The sequence below is a fragment of the Leishmania braziliensis genome, chromosome 29, assembly GCF_000002845.2.
Source record: "Leishmania braziliensis MHOM/BR/75/M2904 complete genome, chromosome 29".
NCBI lineage: Eukaryota > Euglenozoa > Kinetoplastea > Trypanosomatida > Trypanosomatidae > Leishmania > Leishmania braziliensis.
Genome location: NC_009321.2, coordinates 803,292 through 822,007, shown reverse-complemented (window position 1 = coordinate 822,007; position 18,716 = coordinate 803,292). Strand labels below are relative to the sequence as shown.

At 57.8% G+C, this 18,716-nt stretch overlaps 5 protein-coding genes across 5 annotated transcripts; all 5 read left to right on the top strand.

Moving 5' to 3' along the window:
• Nucleotides 1-3,690, top strand: LBRM_29_2010 (conserved hypothetical protein; the record flags this gene model as incomplete). Its single annotated transcript, XM_001566494.1, has 1 exon — nt 1-3,690. One exon carries the CDS (start codon nt 1-3, stop codon nt 3,688-3,690), a length of 3,690 nt encoding a protein of 1,229 aa, XP_001566544.1.
• Nucleotides 3,691-4,569: 879 nt separating this feature from the next.
• On the top strand, nt 4,570-7,212 carry LBRM_29_2000 (putative UDP-GlcNAc:PI a1-6 GlcNAc-transferase; the record flags this gene model as incomplete). Its single annotated transcript, XM_001566493.1, has 1 exon — nt 4,570-7,212. The coding sequence occupies one exon, from the start codon at nt 4,570-4,572 to the stop codon at nt 7,210-7,212; it is 2,643 nt and encodes an 880-aa protein (XP_001566543.1).
• A 1,946-nt stretch (nt 7,213-9,158) lies between these two features.
• On the top strand, nt 9,159-11,597 carry LBRM_29_1990 (putative serine/threonine protein kinase; the record flags this gene model as incomplete). Its single annotated transcript, XM_001566492.1, has 1 exon — nt 9,159-11,597. One exon carries the CDS (start codon nt 9,159-9,161, stop codon nt 11,595-11,597), a length of 2,439 nt encoding a protein of 812 aa, XP_001566542.1.
• A 2,001-nt stretch (nt 11,598-13,598) lies between these two features.
• On the top strand, nt 13,599-15,695 carry LBRM_29_1980 (conserved hypothetical protein; the record flags this gene model as incomplete). Its single annotated transcript, XM_001566491.1, has 1 exon — nt 13,599-15,695. One exon carries the CDS (start codon nt 13,599-13,601, stop codon nt 15,693-15,695), a length of 2,097 nt encoding a protein of 698 aa, XP_001566541.1.
• Nucleotides 15,696-16,342: 647 nt separating this feature from the next.
• On the top strand, nt 16,343-18,592 carry LBRM_29_1970 (conserved hypothetical protein; the record flags this gene model as incomplete). Its single annotated transcript, XM_001566490.1, has 1 exon — nt 16,343-18,592. The coding sequence occupies one exon, from the start codon at nt 16,343-16,345 to the stop codon at nt 18,590-18,592; it is 2,250 nt and encodes a 749-aa protein (XP_001566540.1).
• Nucleotides 18,593-18,716: the final 124 nt, after the last annotated feature.

Below are 18,716 nucleotides of genomic sequence, written 5' to 3'. Positions count from 1 at the left end.
ATGCATAGCAACTCCCTCACGGATGACGAAGGGGTGCTCGACTCCCTGAGCGCCGCATCAGCAGACGCCCATGTGAAGTATGAGCCAATGACTGCAGCGACCAACGAGGAGGAAACGTTACACCATGAGAACTTCCATGAGAACGATACGACCGTTGTGGCAGAGCATGATGAGAAGTCCGCCACGGCAAATGCATCTGCCACGCGACTCGATGAGACGCAGCCGGCGCTGCTGGAGGCTGACAATGAAGAGGCTGTAGACGAGGGCGACGACGATGATGACAGCAAGAATGGTGGCGACGGTGCATACGCGGCCGAGTACCGAAGCCTACTGTTTCGTGTGGCAGAAATGGAGGCTCAAGAGCAGCAGCGCGATCGGCAAAGTGATTTTGCGCTGCGCATGGCACAACGGGAAGCAAAACTGATGGCGGAGGTGGCAGCACAGCAGCAGATGTTTCTGGCGTCACAGGCCCTGAGCGCGTCTTGTCTGCATTCTAGTGGTAGCGCTAAGACCTCCCCCAACGCGAGCGCCGAGTCTAGGACGCTGACGGCTACCTCTGCCGCCGATGCCTCACCGAATGCCAAAGACATCGCGGCTGCTGTAGCGACAGACGCTCGATTAGCATGTTTAGCGCATCGTATGGAGCACGCTCAGCTGCAGTACGAACGCTGCACTGAGGTAGTGAGATTGCTGCGCTCCCACGCACGATCGATGCAGGCTGATGCGGAGCGTCAGGAGAAACTGAAGACGGAAACTGCGGAGCTCTTGGGTCGCTTACACGAGAACGCAGGGCTAGCTGACAGGGTGATGACTTCTACTGTGGAAGAATCATCAGAGGAACACGACTGTGCGCGGCCTTTGACGGCTTCCCCACCGACGCGGTCTCCGCCCAGCGACATGTGGCAGAAGCACATAAGCGACATGACCACCCTTGGCGGCACTCTGGCGAAAGTACACACTCTTTTCCGTGATCCGGATTGCCGCACAAACATGTCCGTTGTTGCCACGGCACTGACGGAGGTGGGACGTCGGTGCCAGAGCTTGCTGCAGGAACTGCAGGCTCTAACTGAAGCTGAGGTGCAGACGGAGGCCGATCTGCGGCAGCGCCGTGCACATTCACTGGAATGGAGCCTCTTTGCGGCAAACGCACAACAGGCGCGCGAAATGCAAGACTTGTACTCACCTGTGACCATCGCGGAGACGCGGGCGATGGGGGTGCGGAAGGTCTTGCTGCGCCGCCGGAAGGAGTTACAAAATGCGTTGACACTCGTCATTCTACGTGATGCGGAGAAGGCAGTAAGTAGCGTCGGCTATGCCGCCGATGCGTCTTCTTCAGCTTCCGTGCCACAGCCACCCTCTATCTTTTTCACACAGCCATACGGGGTGACGCCGGAAGAAATGAAGGCTGTCACAGACACGTGCGCGCGGCGCGAAGGGCTGAGGGATCGCTTGTGCCGAGAGCTCCTTTACCTGAAAAAGTGCGCGCGTCGTGTCCTTGGTTCAGCCTGGGTCTCGCAAGCTGAGGCTACAGCGCTCACTTCACTGGCGGAGACGGCCGATGCAAGAGGGGACTCGCAGATGCTGGAGGCGGTACTGGAGGATGGACTCCGTTGGGCAAGTTACGACGGCCTGGCGCACCTTGTGGTTTGTGCGGCATCGACACCAAAGCCGAAGGACGAACAGGACGACGGTCCCAGGGGCGACATCAGCGACGTAAACGAAGATGTAGCTGGCGAGGGTAAAGTACAGGATGAAAGCGATGGACTCACGTCGTTACCGCACTCTCACACATCAGCACCTGTGGATTTGCTGGCCACCCGTGTTCAAGTGCTCTCTCTGCTAGAGGCGCTGCAGACACGCGCCAACTCACTTGTCTCACTTCTCGCCGAAAACGCAAAGCACTGGCAAAGGACCCACGATGTTTTGGTTGAAGCGGAAATGTGTGCCAGTTCGAGCGAGGATGCCTGGTGCCGCACTGCTGAGTTGCTCCTGCGCCGGTGTACCGATATGGCTACCGTGGAGATCCTGTCGAGTGGCGCACGCGATGACGATGCCGACTTACACATCGCTTGCGCCTCTCCCCTCTTACTGCAGGAACAGCAGCTGCTCAACAGTCTTCATGCCTCCCAGGAAGCCATTACCGAGGCGGTAAACGCCGCGCTTGCGCAGGTGCACCACGGGTGTGCAGCGCCCCTCGAGCGTGCGAAGCGAGATGTGGCTCTACTGATCCGACTTCTGCAGCTCTCTGATGAAGCGGGTGCGCCAGAGTGCCAGGGCGGTAACTCTAGAAGCACCGACCTACTCGTAACGCGTACCACACCAGCACTAGAAAGTGCGATGCAGCTGCTAAAGCTTGCCGATGATGATGCACATGAAAGTGACAGCGTGGACCCTTCCGTGGCAACGTGTGATGCGGGAAAAGAGCAATGTCTAGCGCAGGTGCACTTGCCACAGTTGCCGCGGCGCGTGGATGTCGTCCAAGATGCCATCAGCGTGCTCTCTGCCAAGTGGAAGGAGACCCTTGCCGCCGAAACTGCGGCGATTCGCACGAAAGTCACAGAGATGCAGGTGAAACTCGATCAGTATGCGCAGTACTCTATGGCAGAGGTCCCATCACTGCTCGAGAAGGCGCTCGCGGAGGCAAAGTCGTTGCAGGCGCGTGCGTCCGAATGCACCACACGCAATAGCCAGACTGCTTCTCTTGCTGCCCAAGTCGAGCAGCAACAAAAGTTACTGACTGACAGCACGACAACAGAGCGGTACGCGCTGACTGCTGCGGTGCAACAAGCGCGGTTAGAGGTGGCAACCCTGCAAGCGCAGGTGGCGCAGCTACAGATGCACAAAGACCTCTCTGCAGCTGAGTCGCTCCACCGTTGCGAGGTAAGGGAGGCTGAAGCGGTTACGTGGAAATCCCTCCTACTGGATCATCTGGGGCAGCGCGAAATGATGGCTGGAGACGGTGCCCGAGATGGCGCAATCGAGGATGGCGACGTCTCTGACATAAATCAAGAGACCTCCGCCCCCATTCTCGAAACGGCGACAGACATGAGGACAAAGCAGGAGGAGAGGAATCAGGAAATTGACGGCAGTGCAGCCGCGTTGGAGGTCGCATCACTGAAGCGAGAAGACGAAGCCGATGGGCCAGAGATCATGAGGACGGATGAAGCGGAGGCAGGCGGAGGTGACGCTGAAGGTGGTGATGACGAGAAGCAGCAGTTTGTTGATAAGTCGGCAAAAGATGACGCACTCAACTTCGACGGCGAAACAGGCGAGTACCACACCACCGAGGAGGTCTCCGAGAACGAGCAAGGCAATGGCCAATCAAGAAACGACGACAACGGTACAGAATACCCTGTAAGCGAGGAGCCAGGTTGCACTACCGTGACGGGTACCAGCCACTCAGTGGAAGCGGTGCTGCAAGTGGAAGTGAACAGGCAATATCCTCTGCTGCAAAGTGGAGAACGTAAAGTGAAGCGACGGCAGAGACGGCGGCGACAGCACCCCAGTATCCTTGGCGAGGCCATCCTCGGACAAGCTGAGTCGGGGCAGCTACCGCCGGTATTTGAGAGTGCAGCCGGCATCCCTTTCCTGCATCAGCCGCCTCCGCCCGTACTCCCGTCCGAACCGACAACCCGACCGGTTTACGAGGACAACCCGTTCTACTCGGGTTTTGGTTTTGAGGAAGAGTAGTCGAGCGTCCGTGTGCCGCTCTTTCATTTGGATTCCTCAGCTTTTGCCGCTCCATCGTGTGCGCATCATTTTGGTTCGACCCCGTATCCCCGTATCCCCCCCCCCTTCCCACTCTCGTACCTCCCTCACCATTCCTACCCCTCTCCTGCCGCATGTATTGCGATGCACTCGGCAACTATGCTACGAGAAACAGTAGAGCGGGGTGGTGGATAAAGAGGGGAACGGACCCTGCCACACACGGAGCCGAGACAGAGTAGCTGCAGCGGAGAAGAAATGATTGGTCAAGGAAAGCTAAAACGAAAGGGGAAAGAGGCCGTTCGATGCCAACGCCTACGGCAGCAATTATATGTCTCTGTGCAGATGTGTGTGACTACGCTCATGCAAACCTTCACCGCGCAGTCCTTCAGCCAGAGGAGAGAGCCACACTGAGTCAGAGACGCGCATACAGAGCCTCAGGTGGTCCGCCTTCGACCTTTCCCATTGCACTGTGTAGCGTATCTTGACTTTTTTCTGCAATGAAATGCACCGCACGCCTTGTGCTCTCTCTCTCGCTCTGTTTCACGCTCATACCTCCTCCCCCCTCCCCCGCTCGTTGTTCTCCAGCGTAACGCATCGCATAGTGTTTTGCGTCGCCTAGCTCCTGTGCCGTGGTTGCCGCCGCTCTGTTCTGCTGGTTGCCTTTCATCCTATACATGATTCTTCGCCCAGCTGTCTCTCTCTCTTTCGCGCCTCTCCACACCCCTCCTCCTCCCTCCACCTCCTCTATCGCACCACGCAGCGAAGTTGCTCACTGACTACCCCCCCCGCCCTTACACTCACGCTCATATCCCTGAGCATACAGACGCTTGCCGATCGGAGGAAAACGACAGTAGTGGAATAATGCCGCGCTCTAGCACAACCGAAATATGTATGCTCGTGTGGCCGGTCTCGCCCGCCACGCAGATCCTGGGTGCGAACGACTCCATTGCGTGGGTGGTAGGGTGGAATGACCGACGCCTGTACATCATTGTGACGTGGTTTCTGCGAAACTGCACATTGGAGGAGGCAAAGGCAGAGCTACAGAAAATCAGGTGTGTCCTGCAGAACTACAACGGAAATATGCCAGAGATGCCGTACAGTAGTCTGACTATCCTCGGCTGCGTGCGACCCAGCAGCACTTCTCACGGCTCTAACCTGTACTCCGTCGCGGAGGAGGAAGACATCCGCGACGCACGTAGGAGCAGCTATCTCTGGCTGGAACTGCTTGAAGGCCCAGTGTTGGCGGAGCTGTGGTGCTGTGGTGCGCGCGTGCAGCCTTGCCAACTGCATGTTGTGCGGTGTGATCCAGCCAAGGCGCTTTCCATTAGTCCCACCATCTTCTCGGCCACAGCGCTCTACGGGGTATCGGGGGTGCGCCAGCTGCAGAGCGGGATCGTGCCGGTGTGCGCACCAGGGGCGAGCTCGAACCTGGAAGGCGTTCTTCTTCCGGGGGTCATGCGCAAGGAAGCGGGGCCGCGCGTGCTCAAGCGAGATCAGCAACGCTGGCGCAACACGAGCTTCGTGAGTGACTCCATCACGATGCCCGCCGAGGACAGTTTATCCGACCGCGACACGGTGGAACAGTCTGGTGTGCTAACAGGCAGGCGTCGGGAAATGTTTGTCAACAGTAACATCAGTTTCGCGACCCATTCCACCAGCTTTGGGGAAGACGCTTTGGCCAGCCCGGAGTGGCATCGGAACAGCTCCCTGCGCGACCGCCTGGCAGCCGGTCCGGAGGAACGCTTTACACCCTTGGAAGGCGACGATAGCGGGGTGACAGCGCCGGTCAGCACGGCGACGCTGAGTGACTCGGAAATAGAGCAGGTGGACAGCGGCGATCGAAAGAGGGGGTGGCGGTCGTCGTCGCACTTCGAGAAGCACCGCGCTCGGAGTACGCTGGCCCCGCCGCAGAGTATCGACCCACCGCCACCGGCGGGTGTGCCACCTCGCCTTGACTTCACCTCGACCACCGACAGGGCAGAGATGAGCATCCTTCTGGCAACAATGCGCGCCGGCCGAAATGTGCGCCGCGTCATGCAGAAGGAGGAGTTGGACAACTACGTCAAGGAAGAAACCGTGGAACCGCTGACGGGAGTACTAAAATACGCTGTCGACTTCATCTTCAGCTACGTCATCGGTCTCTTGAAACTCCTGCGTTTCAGCAAGACAGCAGAGCTGCTGCTCTACCGAACGTCTGAGTTTGTGCACTTCTTGTGTGCCGTCAGCTTCGCCAACGACTCCTGCGGCCTCCATCCGGTGCTGCCGCACCAAGTCTCGCCCTACGCTAATCGCCGCTATGTCTGCATCTTTGGCTACATATCGCGCTGCGCGGTGGACCTGGTGCTTGGAGTGCTCGTTTACTTGTGCGTGTCAGCCTGGGGCCCGTCCCTCTTTGTCGCCTCGCAGCACGTGGCGCGTCACTTCCTGTACGAAATGCACGCTGCCTACATGGACTGGTTTGACGGCTACCCGGCCGGGCTGAAGGTAAACGAAGACCTGAACATGGCGCTCTGCTTCTTCGCCAAGTGCGTGCTGGAGGTGTGGGATGCGCTGCTGAGGTGGTCTCCTGCCACGCTGCCGAGTCTCGTATCCTTCCAATCGGACTCGTTGGCAGTGGAGGCGTACTTGAACAGCACAGTCGCTGCTGTCGGTACGGCGGCGCCGTTGTCAACGTTGTCCTACCCTGCCTCCGAAGATCAGCTTCAAGCAGTGTACGAGTGGATCCGCCTGTCGCTTCACCTGCGGATCTTCTGCCTTCTCGGCTGCAGCACCGCTGCTGCCCTCGTCTCCGACATCACGGGCCTCGTTTCGCTGCACCTACGCTTCCTTTACCACGCCGTCGCGTTGCCATACCGCTTTGCTCGTGTCTTGCTCACGAACCTTTTTCGTCAGTTCTACGGCGTCAAGTACAACCCCCTGCGCAGGCGCTACGACAGCTACCACTTCCAGGTGGATCAGATGCTCGCCGCCACGTTTCTCTTCGTCATCATCAGCTTCCTCTTTCCCACGCTGGCCGTGTACTACCTGTACTTTGCCTTTGTGCTGGCTATGATTTGGTACGCGGAGACATGCATGGAGTCTGTCGCCTACCTCTCCCTCCACGTGCCGGTCTTTCCGATTGTGTACTGGCTGTGGATGCGACATCAACTAAGTGGAGGGGTGGCGCTCTCGAGCCCCGTCATTACCAGTGTGCGTCAACTCCTCAGCTGTGGCAGCCCCCCAGGCAGCCACGAGGAGGCGCTCGCCTCCCACACGGTCGAGGTGACGGTGGAGGCGTTGCCGCTTCCACTATCCCTCATGCTGACTGATTTCTTCGTTGTTGTCGACATCATTATGGCACGCCTGCGACCGACAAAGGTAGCCTTGTTGGTGCTGCACGGCAGGATGGCGTACTCCCCGAAGATGACTGACGTTATCGGACCTCATCTTCTGACGAACTGCGTGTCGCCACAGTGCACCCTGTGCACCCCGCCACCCGAGAAGGTTGTCTTGAAGGACAAATGACAAAAAAAAAACGTAGGTACAATCGACGATACCAAAAGGGAAACACTCCAGATGTGGTGTTGCACCGCCCCTTGTCTCTGCAGGTGTGTCTCCTTGCGCTCTTGCGCCCCCTCCCTCCCTCCCTCCCGTTTTGATTTCACGCTCCTCCTTTCTCTGCCCATTCGAGCCAAACAACGACAACTGCACCGAAGAAAAAAAAAAAATAATAACGCAACAACAAAGCACGAAATGCTCAGAAGAAATCCCCACACATCACCACCACCCACACCTGCGTTCCCCCGCACAAGAAGGAAACATATCACCTTCTCTGACTGCGTGTGTCTGTGTGGTGGTCTGTGGGCATGCCATCCTCTACTCGGAAACCGGCTTCACACTGCATCTCGTCGACGTGGTGCTGCACTCGCCTTTGTGTAATACGCAGAGCCACATGAACGCATGCTGTGCGTCTGTTATACCCAGTAAGCAAGCGCGCTGCACACTTGCTTCTCGTTCGTTCCCTTCTCTTGTCGAACTGCGCGTGTGCACATGTACTCATGGTGTATGGTGAATACAATCGCCTCCTCCATCGCATACTCTCTGTACCTCCTACCTCTCTACACTCCACCTTCTCTTGGACTGTCTTCTTCTTGTTTTGGTGATTCATCTCGCTACATCACACGCCGTCGGTCATCACGAAATGAAAACCAAAACGGCCCTACACCAAATACGTTCGCAGTAGTCTCAATTTCTGTGCAATTCCCCTGCATGGGCTTGTGAGTGATTTGTCTCTCTTTCTCTCTCTCTCTCTCCCTGGGCGCGTGTATTGCTGCGTATATAGCTCCGTCAGTAGCGGTGTCTGGGTCTCCCCCCTCCCCCCCCCCACTTACAAAGGTTTGCGTGTGGGCGTGTGTAGCCGAAACAAAAAAAATTGGCCGATTAGGGTGCGCGTTGCTTGACCAGGGTTGATTTCGTGTCGCCTGCTTGTCTGAGTCTCCGCACCCGTTCCTCAGGCATGCACCGATACTCACGTGTACCGTCATACGCCTCCGTCTCTGAGTTGCCTTTCTTTTCCTCCTTTTTTCACTTCTGCGCTGCTTCCTCTTAGAGGAGCACACCCGCACTACAGGACGCCCGCAGAGTGCAAGAGCAAAGCGTCTGCGTTGCGTGCATTGTGGGTGCGCCGGCCTGTGTTCTTCTGTTATGACTGTCTTATCGCTTCTCGTTTCGTGTGATTTCTTTCTACTCCCTTTGTGTCTGTGCTTGTGTGTGTGTGTGTCTGTGCTTGTGTGTGTGTGTGTGTGTGTGTGTGGGTGGGTGTGTGAGTCTTCACTCAAGTGCGCTTTCTTGCTGTTCCTCCGCTTCTCGGTGTGTGCTAGTCCCGCTTCTTTTCTTTTCACATCTGCCTTAGTCATCATTATACATATATATAAATATATATATATATGGGTGTTTTCTGCTCCTACAACATCCATAACAGCTCCCTTGTTGCCTTGTTCCTCTCTTTTCCTTCCCCTGCACTCTTCGGCCTACGCCTCTCTCTCTCTGTCTCTCCTCTCACGACGTCGTCTTGTTGTACTGATCCTCCTCCCCCTCCACCCCCCCTTCTTCCTTCGCCTTCGTTGTTTTCTTGCTTTCTTTACCCACTTTGGGGTGTATCAACCTCACTCTGTGCATGTGTGTGTGTGTGGCTACTCATCACGGTCTCTCGCCTCGCCTTCCGCTCTCGCCACTTCTCTTTTTCCCGTCTGACGCTCTCTTTCCACTCCCTCCCTCCTCCGCCCTCACCTCCGCCCTCACCACTGCCACCGCCACCACCAGTCCCTCTTTCCCTCCCTCTCTGTTGAACGTTTCTGCGCTGGTGTGTGTTACCCACAAATCAACTGTTTCTCTCATTTTGTTAAACCCTCCAGCACCCCCTGTGGGAGGCTTGCTACCCTATTATCAGGCATTGCAGAAAGTTACACACAATGGCGCAGAACGCGTATCCACCTTCATGGGAGAGCAGCTACTCGCACTCCCGTAGCGGTGGTCCCCCATCGTACCCGGTGCTTCCCGAGCAGATGATCGGCAGCTACGTCATTCGTGAGACCATCGGCCGCGGTAGCTTTGGCAAGGTGAAGAAAGGGCGACATGTGCACACTGGAGAGTACGTCGCCATTAAGATCCTCAACCGCCAAAAACTCAAGTCTGCCAACATGGACAGAAAAATTCACCGCGAGATCGAAATCCTTCAGTTGTTCTCTCACCCGAACATCTGCCGTCTCTACGAGGTCATCTCCACACCGACGGACATGTACCTTATCATGGAGTACGTGGAGGGTGGGGAGCTGTACGACTACATTGTGCAGAAGGGCCGTGTGCGAGAAAGCGAGGCGCGTTACATCTTCCAGCAGATTGTGTGCGCCATCGAGTACTGTCACCACTTCCGCGTCGTGCATCGAGACCTGAAACCAGAGAACATTCTGCTTGGAACTGGGCTTCAGGTGAAACTAATTGACTTTGGTCTTTCGAACATCACGAAGGATGGCGAATTCCTCGCAACGTCGTGTGGGTCACCCAACTACGCCGCACCAGAGGTCATTTCCGGTAAGCTGTACTTTGGTCCTGAGGTGGATGTGTGGTCTTGCGGCGTCATTCTTTACGCGCTGCTCTGCGGGTGTCTTCCGTTCGACGAGGACAGCATTCCGCTCCTTTTCAGCAAAATCAAGAAGGGCAAGTACGCCATGCCGTCCAACATGCAGGCGGGGCCACGGGAGCTCATTCAGCAGATCCTCGTCGTAGACCCACTCGTGCGACTGACCGTCCCGCAAATCCGTGACAACGCCTGGTTCAATCAGCGCCTGCCAATGCGGCTGTCGTACAGTGAGTCCATCTTCAGCGTGAAGGAGGACCGCATTTTATCGGTGTTGGTCAGCGAGACAGCGAAGCGGCTGGGGGTGCGGGACAGGGATGTGCGCAAAGAGCTCGAGCACGGCTCCGGTGCCGCCTATGTCGCCTACAATATTCTCCTGGACGCACGCCGCCGTCGCGAGATCGCGGCTGAGGTCCGAGAGCTTGGCATGTCCGGCGATGAGTCCCGTGGGATAAGCCACGCCATCGGCACCCAGCAGACAAAGTTTCAGCCCAAGGCGATGGAGCGGGAGCTCAACATGGGTCTCATGCTGACACAGAGCCCCGCGATGGTGGTGCTGCTCGATGAGGACGATGCAACGAGGAACAAGTGGGCCTACAACCGCGGCTTCTTCGTGCCTGCCTCCACCGCAACCTTTGGCGACACGAAGGTGAGTGATACGAGCCTGAGTGATGTGAGCGGCAATGGGGGTCCAGGCGGGCCGCCCGCAGTTGGCTCCTTCCGCATCACCTCCAAGGTCTGCACCGGATCTCTGATCGGCTCCGGCAGCGCAGGCTCTTCCTTGCATGCGCCAGGCAGTCTGCGCGGCGCTGCGGGGCTCACGGGCGGCGGCAGCAGCCATCGGCGTACGGGCATGCTGTCTGGCACTGGCGGAACCGCCGCCTCGCACCTAGGGGTGGGCCTCAGCGACCAACCGCGTGTCGGATCTGTCGCCCGAAAACACGCCATGTACACCGCGGAGGAGGAGCAGTTTATTGTGGAGAACAACTATGGCTGGCGCATCGGCATCATGACGGACTGGCGGGCAGAGAAATCGCTCTCCGCGATCTATGACGTCTTGCGCTCCTTCGGGATGCAGTGGAAGGTGGTCTCGCCTTTCCGTCTCCTGGCACGGTCAACGGCTGAGACATGGAGTGTGGTAGCGGACTCGACGCAATCCCCCAAAGCATCCACGTGGCAAAACACACTAAACTCCTACCCCATTGAATCCTCTGCACCGATCCGCATTGGCAGCCGCAGCGGCGCCCCAGCGAGCGGCAGCAGTGACGATCAAGAGGGCGACGACGTCGCTGGTAGCATGCTGCGCGACGAGGAGTCCATCCACTTACAGGTGGCCCACACCCGACGACCAGGCGCTGCAGGTCGCAGCCTCGTGAGTGCACCAGGTGGCGGCTTCCACACTAACACGAGCCAGGTTGCGCGCGGCAACTACTTCGGCAACCTACAGGGCGGAGACGAGGAAGCGGCGATGGTGGCTGGAAGAACGACGACGTCGATACTTCCGTCAGTGCATGTAACCGAGAGCGAGTCGGCGTCGCCGTCCTCGCCGTTTAACCCTCGCGATGCGTCCTCGTTGGCGAGCACCTCTACCTCTGCCGTTGCGGAAACAATCACGCCGCCGCTCAACCCTGTCGTTCTCTCTCTTTATTTCTTTCGCATTCACGAGCGGCACGATAAAGGTTACCTGGTCGATTTCAAGGTCATGCGGAATGCCATGGTCGGCGCAGACCTCGTGCTCCTCCTCTCCGATGCGCTGGTCAGGAAGCTGGGCTGAGAAAACGCAAAGCAGCGGAGCTGGCGCGGCGAGGCTGCTCTCGGTGATGGGTACATGTGTGCGTGTGTGTGTGCTCCTCAGCATGTACGCCAACAGGTAAAATAGGTAGAGGAGGAACAAGAGGGGTTGGGGCAGCGGAACCGAAGAAGCCGTTAGCAAAGGTGTTCCGCACAAGGGAGTAGTACGACAGCTGCGTCCGAACGCTGTCTGCGCTCTAGTTGTTCACCTGGCAACGCGGCATTCAACTTTCATGGGTTTCTCTTAGTTTCTCTACCCCCGCCGCTACTCCTCCACTGCAAGCGATGCGTGTCTTTGCATGCAAGGCATCCATTGTACTTCTTCACTCATGCTCGATGCGCACTCGCTCCCCTGCCCCTCCTCTCACATCACCCCATTCTAGCATCCACCTTCCTGTCTGCAGCGGTGTGGGCCTTCACTCACCGAATTCCCTGCTCCCCTGGGCGCTCCGTCAAAAGAGAGAAGGAGCGCAGTGCCGCTATTTTGAGAGAGCGGTACGCTTTTCTAGTCTTCCCCCATACCCCTCCTTCTTCACCTCCGAGTGAGCCCTTCACTTCTTGTAGTATTTCATGTTCCTCTCCCTTCACTTTCTCTCTTCAGCTTCAGTGAGTCCTCCTCCCTCACTCCTCCAGTGATGAGCGTCGCCGAATGCTGCTGAGGTGATGTAGCGGAGAAAAGGCGGGAACTGTCCCCCCCCTCCTCCCTTTTCCCTCCTCTCTTGCGTTTGCTCTTTCACTATTTGCTGTGAGGTGGTAGGCCCGGGGGGGCTCTATACCCCTGCGCCCCCTCCCTCCACCTTTGTCGTTGCTCGCTTTTGACTGCGCCTTTTTTTTGTTTTTAGTGGTTCTCTTCTGTCGGTATCGGAACCGCAACTCGCTTCTGATCTTCCTTTTTGTTCTCCTGCTGGGCGAACCCGGTGCTCGCGGGTCGGTGCGCATGTCTGTCGATCGTCGAGTGCGTCTGTTCACGCACTCGTGCATCGCTGCTGCCCACCTAGGCCAAGGAGCGAGTGAAATTCTTTGCGAAGGTGTTAGATGCGAGAAGCAGGTACCTAGGTGTAGATACCTGTTGCTGTGGATGGTGTAGATCGGCATTATCGGAACTCGCAGTGGTGCGCTTTTTTTTCTCGGTTGTTTTTGTTTGTTTCGCTATCGTGGTTAACCCGCTTGAGAGGCCACAGCTGCTGTGTGGTGTGTATGTGTGTGTGTGGGGGGGGGGGGGGGGGCGTGCGCATAGGCGTGTCGGCGAGCGCAGGTGGCAAACAAAAAATTCACAATCTTCTCTCTCTCTCTCCCTCTCCCTCCCTCTTCCTGGCTTTTTATCTATGATTTCTCGGAAGGACTGATAAATCGAAAAGCAAACTGAAATGTCCACCAACAAGTGCGGCACTCATACATGCGCAGGTGTGGGTAAAGATGACACGCCACACGTTGGAGTAGTGTGGCTCGCCTAGCCGAAATGCGGTGCACATCCTCATGCGTCTGTCTACACCTGTGTGTGTGTGTGTGTGTGTGTGTGTGTGTATCTGCGGACACTACGCTCTTGACAGTGTGTCGTTGATGCGCAGGTGCGCGCAGGCCGCTCCTCCTCCCAGCACCAACAAAGTCAAGCATTCACATACAGCATGCCTCCGCTTCTCAAAAACCGTGTAAACCAGCGTGCCGCAGCCTGGAAGGGGATGACTGCAAGGCACTCAGTGAAATGTAACCGCTACGCCTACCACCCTCTTCCCAAACTGCGCTTCACTTTTTCACCTCCGCCTGCTCCTCCTCCTCCTCCCCCAAGCGTCCCCATTGACACTCACGTGGACGCACACTCAGTGGTCTCTTCCACTACGGAACTGAACGAGCACCCTAGTACGTAGGAGAGACGCACACGTACTTTCCATCGCTAAGTGAGTGCTTGAAAGCACCACCAGTGGCGCGCGTGTTTTCCTTCGTTGGATTTCAGCTTTTTCTCTCGATGATGTGGCGCGGAGGTAGCATGCGGCGCACTCTGGTGCTGTACAAGAAGAGACATTCGCGCGAGGCGAACGTGGGTCGACTTCTCTACGGCAAGCGTAAAAACCTTGTTCATCATACCAGCGAGGCCAAGCCCTCTGTCACGGCTGTTCTAGCGCAGACCCCGACGGAGCGGCTGCCGGCGGCTGTGAAGCACGCCCTGCAGGTCAACGAACTCAACCGGGAGCAGATTGTCACCCTTCTCAAGCAGCACCGCGCGCTGCGCCGGTTCGACCGTACCGAGGTAGTCGTTCAGGCCCTTCGTGATGCCAAGCAGCCCCTGACATCGCAACACTACTGCGTCCTCATGGCTCACGCGAATGACGAGCGGCAAACGCGCAAAGCACTGCAATTCTGGAAGGAAGCCGCCTCGGAGGGTAAAATGAATGAGCGCCTTCATGGTGCTCTCCTGTCGACCTACCGCAACGCTGGAAACTGGAGGGCGGCTATGCAGCACTGCGAAAGCATCTGGCAGGACCAGCAGGTGCTAGACCCACTTGCCGTTCACGCTGTCATGAACGCGTGCCGCCGCTACGGACCCTGGCAGATGGGCCTGAAGGTCTTCTCGGACGCTGTTCAGCATGGTACAAGGCCAAACAATGTCGTCTACCTCGAGCTTCTTCGCCTCATTGCACAATGCAAGATACCGGCGCGGTGGACGTACGGTCTGGCGATTCTACGCGCACTGGAGGCAAGCATGGAGGTGACAGCGGGGCACTACAATGCGGTACTCTCCACAATGGGGGGCCGCAACTGGGAGAAGGGTATCAAATTGTTTCACTCCATGCACGAGCGCAACGTGCAGCCCAGCACGGAGACTCTCAACACAGTCCAGCAACTCCATCCGCACAGCGTGGCCCACTGTATCCGGTGTGTCGCTGAGGCACACGCGCTTGGCATGCCAGTAACAGACACAATGTACCGAAACGTACTGCTGAACCTGTTCCGACTGCAGCTAAACCACGAGGCAACCCAGTTTGCTGAGCGCGAGTACAAGCTGGACTGTGTGGATACTGGCAACGCGCTGACGCACACGCTTGCCCTGAGTGTCGCCATGGTGGATGCACTGCTCTCCCATCCCCGTCCTCATGACGCCCTGCTCGTGTATGAGTCCTTTCAGGATAAGATCGGCGACGTTGTGGCAGCCGCGACGCGGCAGCTGGGGACAAGCGGCTCGCTGGATCAGCGTTGGCTAGTCCAAGGACGGGTGGCGGTGGTTGACCACAACGTGCTGCTCTCGACGACTTTCGAGTCCCTTACTCACCATTACGACTCAGTGTTTATCCCGTTTGCTGCCGTGCGACTGCTGACTAGGCGCGCCCGTGAGGATGGCAATTCGGTGCAAGGGCGCCATATAAAGATGACTCTGCGTCGCATTGGACTCCTGCTGAAGCGGGAGGAGTGGCGCATGCTGCGGGTGCTTCCCTATGCGCATCAACTTCTCGCGCATACATACCTCTCCGAAGGTGGCCCTGCCACTCCCGAGGCGCTGAAGGCGTTACGTGACGAGGCGGAGAAGCAGAATCTACTGCCCGAAAGCCCGCTGATTCCGACCACAACTGCGAAGGGCCTTTCCAAGTATGGCCAAGCGCTGTTGGAGCGACTAACACCTGTCGGGGAAGCCGCTGAGGTGTCCTCCGCTGTTGGTATTGATCGTGAAGTTGAACGTGACACAGAGATCACCGCACAGGATCTCGTGATACGCCACGGAGGTGGCGGCGCTGCCGGTACAGCCGCTTCCTCGCTCGCTTCTCAGCAGGCGTCGTGCGCCGCGACCGTCCCCTTTCCGACGGTGCTACGCTCTTCTCACCGCATCACCTCGGTGGAGCGCGTGACGGCGGTGGCCGCCATGCTGAAGTCCCTCAACCCCGATACGGAGGTGCATGTGCTCTCTACAAGCGCGTCGCAACTCGCAGCAGTGCAGCACTGGAATGCAGTGCGCGTTGGCGTCCTTCTCGTAGCGGTGCATTACCCTGACCAACTCAGGCAGCTGGCCCCGCCTGCACCACTAGCCAGAGAAAGCGCCACCGGCGCTGCGGTGATGGCAACCGGTGTTACAGCGCCAGCGCCACGATTTTAAGCATGAGGTGCCTCCGACACACCCTGCACGCTCTCGTAACACAACAAGCGAGCTTTCTACAGGGATGGTGGGAGGGGGAAGGGGGTGCTGGGCGAAGAGGGCGCGTGGCCTACGCCATCGAAAGCGATGTGTTTCCCGTTCACCTACACGCACAGAATACATTCGTAACGCGCATTGAACCGCATCAGTCAAAAGGGCACGCGAGAGGCCCACGAGCCAACGAAGGGGAGAAATACAGGTGAAGACACCAGGGGAGGAGGGGCGCTACCCCCCCCACCACCACCACCACCCCACCCCGAGTGTGTGAGGCGCATCATGTGTTTCTCTCGACTGGCTCTCTTTGACACAAAGACAAAAGCCGCGTCCCGCCTCCCTCCCGTCTAGGACCCTTCGTTGCCCCTAACCCTCTCAGCCCATTCCTACTCCCCGCCTAGGATGCAACAAGGTGAGGACAAAGAGCGACAACAACAACAACAGAAAACACAAATGTCGTCACTACGTCTACCCCCCGTGGCACGGACGAACTGCCTTTGCCATCTTCACCGCCTCCTCCCTTCTTCCCTCTCCCCTCTCCCCTCTTCCCTCGCTTTTTTTTTCTTCTCTCTCCTCGATCGGCTTTGCCTCGCTGCGAAAAGAATACACAACATATGACGCCTCCTCTACAAGCACAGTGCATAGACACCTCCTCCCCTCAGCTGGTCATTCAGCGATCACTAGGACAATTTCTTCGTTCTGGCAGTGAGTGTGTATGTGTCTGTACGTGTGCTCCTGTCATGGCTGAGGGTGCCACTGATGCAACGCCCTGCGGGTACCCGCGCACATTTTCGGCTGAACTTATACGTCATTGCGAAGATGGCTGTATTCCACCCGAGGTGTTCGTTGACGCGCGCGTGTTGCTCGACGACGAACACCGGCGCCGCTATGTCCGCATTAATCCAAGGTGCGAGGAGCGGGTACTGGACGTTGGGGCGGAAGTTGTTATGCGACCGGAAACGGCGTTGCAGTCAGCGCTGATGGACACAAGTACGTGGCTGTTTCCTGAAGAGGGGAAGGTGGCCGACACGCTGGAGGCCGCTGTGCGTGCAGGCACCACAACGACACCGTCGAAGGCTGCAGATGGCGCTGGCATCTCCCAATGGGGAATCCATTGCACTTGCGGCACTGTTCCGCGCGCCATTGTATTACGTCTTGGGCTCGCTGGACTTACAGGCCTGCCCTTGGCGTCCGTCGAGCCAGTGGCGTGGCTGCCTTGCGGTGTGTTTGCCCTCCCGTGGTCCTACGCCATGGGCGATAGCCCTCTTTTTCACGACGGAACGCTCATCGCGATGGATGCGGCGTCGATAGCCGCGGTGGTGGCTCTGCATCCGCGCAAGGGGGATCGTGTTCTGGACTTGTGCTGCGCTCCTGGCATGAAGCTGGGACTTTTGGCGGATGCAGTGACAAGGGGCCACACAGGCGGCGCCTGCTCGCCGCTCTCCGCGGTGTCACCGCCGCTAATAGACGGCATCGCTGTCGGTGTGGATGTGAATCTCTCTCGTCTTTATATGGCTCGATCCACACTGAAAAAGCAGCAGCAGCAGCCGAAGCACCAGGGGCACAGCACTACTGGCACTCAGCCATCGCTTCCTGTGTGCTTGTTTGCCGGAGATGGGTGTCGCTTCTCCTTGGGAAGCGCAGCGGCAGCGCTCAATCTCACTGGATCAGTCGTGAATGTTGGCACGGGGCTGACAACAGAGGAAAAGCGGCGACTTCAGCGCCAGCACGACACAACAGCGATAACAGCAAGATGGAATCGAAGGCGTTCAACCTTGAAAGAAGCCCTGTCTGCGGGGCCTCACGAGGCAGAGTCGAGTCCACCGCCGTATGTCGTCTATGCACCTAGCTACGCTCGCACCCTCCTGGCGACATGGTTGCAGGAAAAGGCTTGCGGCTTGCAAACGACAGACTCAACCGCGCCACTGCCGCAGCCGCAGCCGTTGCTGTTTGACCGCGTTCTTGTGGATGCAGAATGCTCACATGATGGCTCTGTCGCCCACATGCAGCTCGACGAGCAGCACGAGAGCACCACTGATGCGGTCAACGACTCTGCGTCTGGTAAACACGTGGCGTGGTCGGCTGCATCAACTATCCAGAAAGGCCGAGGCGTTGACAACGAGTATCGCATGCATCACATGAACCTTGGCGTCTCAAGCGATGGAGTGGAGTCAAACAGAGAAAAGGCGCCACTCGTATCCTCACAGCCTCTTTCAAGCTTCCATGCTGGCAGCAGCGAGCAGAGCACGGCAGAAGCTCCCCCCTCTTCATCTGCCTCTCTCTTCGCTCTTCAGTCGGGGCTTCTAGACAATGGCTATCGACAACTTCGACCAGGTGGAACGCTCTTGTACGCCACTTGCTCCTACTCGTACCTACAGAACGAATATGTCGTGCGCCGATTCTTGGAGCGTGCGAATGCCGTCGCTGAGAAGGCTGAAGAAGGTGATGCGGGCAGTACCCTCACGGGCTGCGACGCCCCGAGAAGAGTGATGGCAGTTTTGGTACCGGCCTTCTCTTACGCGCATGAGGAAGACGAGAAGAGTGTGTCGCGCGTTGCCGGCGACGACGGCGTCGCTGCCTGCATACGTGTGGATAGCGAAGCACAACGGCATGATGTGCAGCGACTTCTGGATGCACACGCCTTCGACTACGGCACCGTGCAGAGAGGGCATGCCAGGTACGTTTCTCTCGAAGGTCTGGACCGCAGCGTCTCTTCGGCGGACGAGCACGTCGCCTTGGGGAGTCGCTTCTGGCCTCGCATCTTTCGGTCGAGTTTCCTCTACGTGGCAAAGATATGGAAGAAGCCCCTAGACGTCGCGGTATCGGTGAAGGATGGAAGCGGCGGCATGGGGAATGACAAGTAACGTGTACGTGTTGGAAAGCCGCTGGTATTGAGGAGATCTCGGAAAGGTGGAGATGCCTCAATAATGGCGACGAGTACAAGGAGAGCAGCATAGAGCGTGACACACAAGCATGCGTACGGCGGCG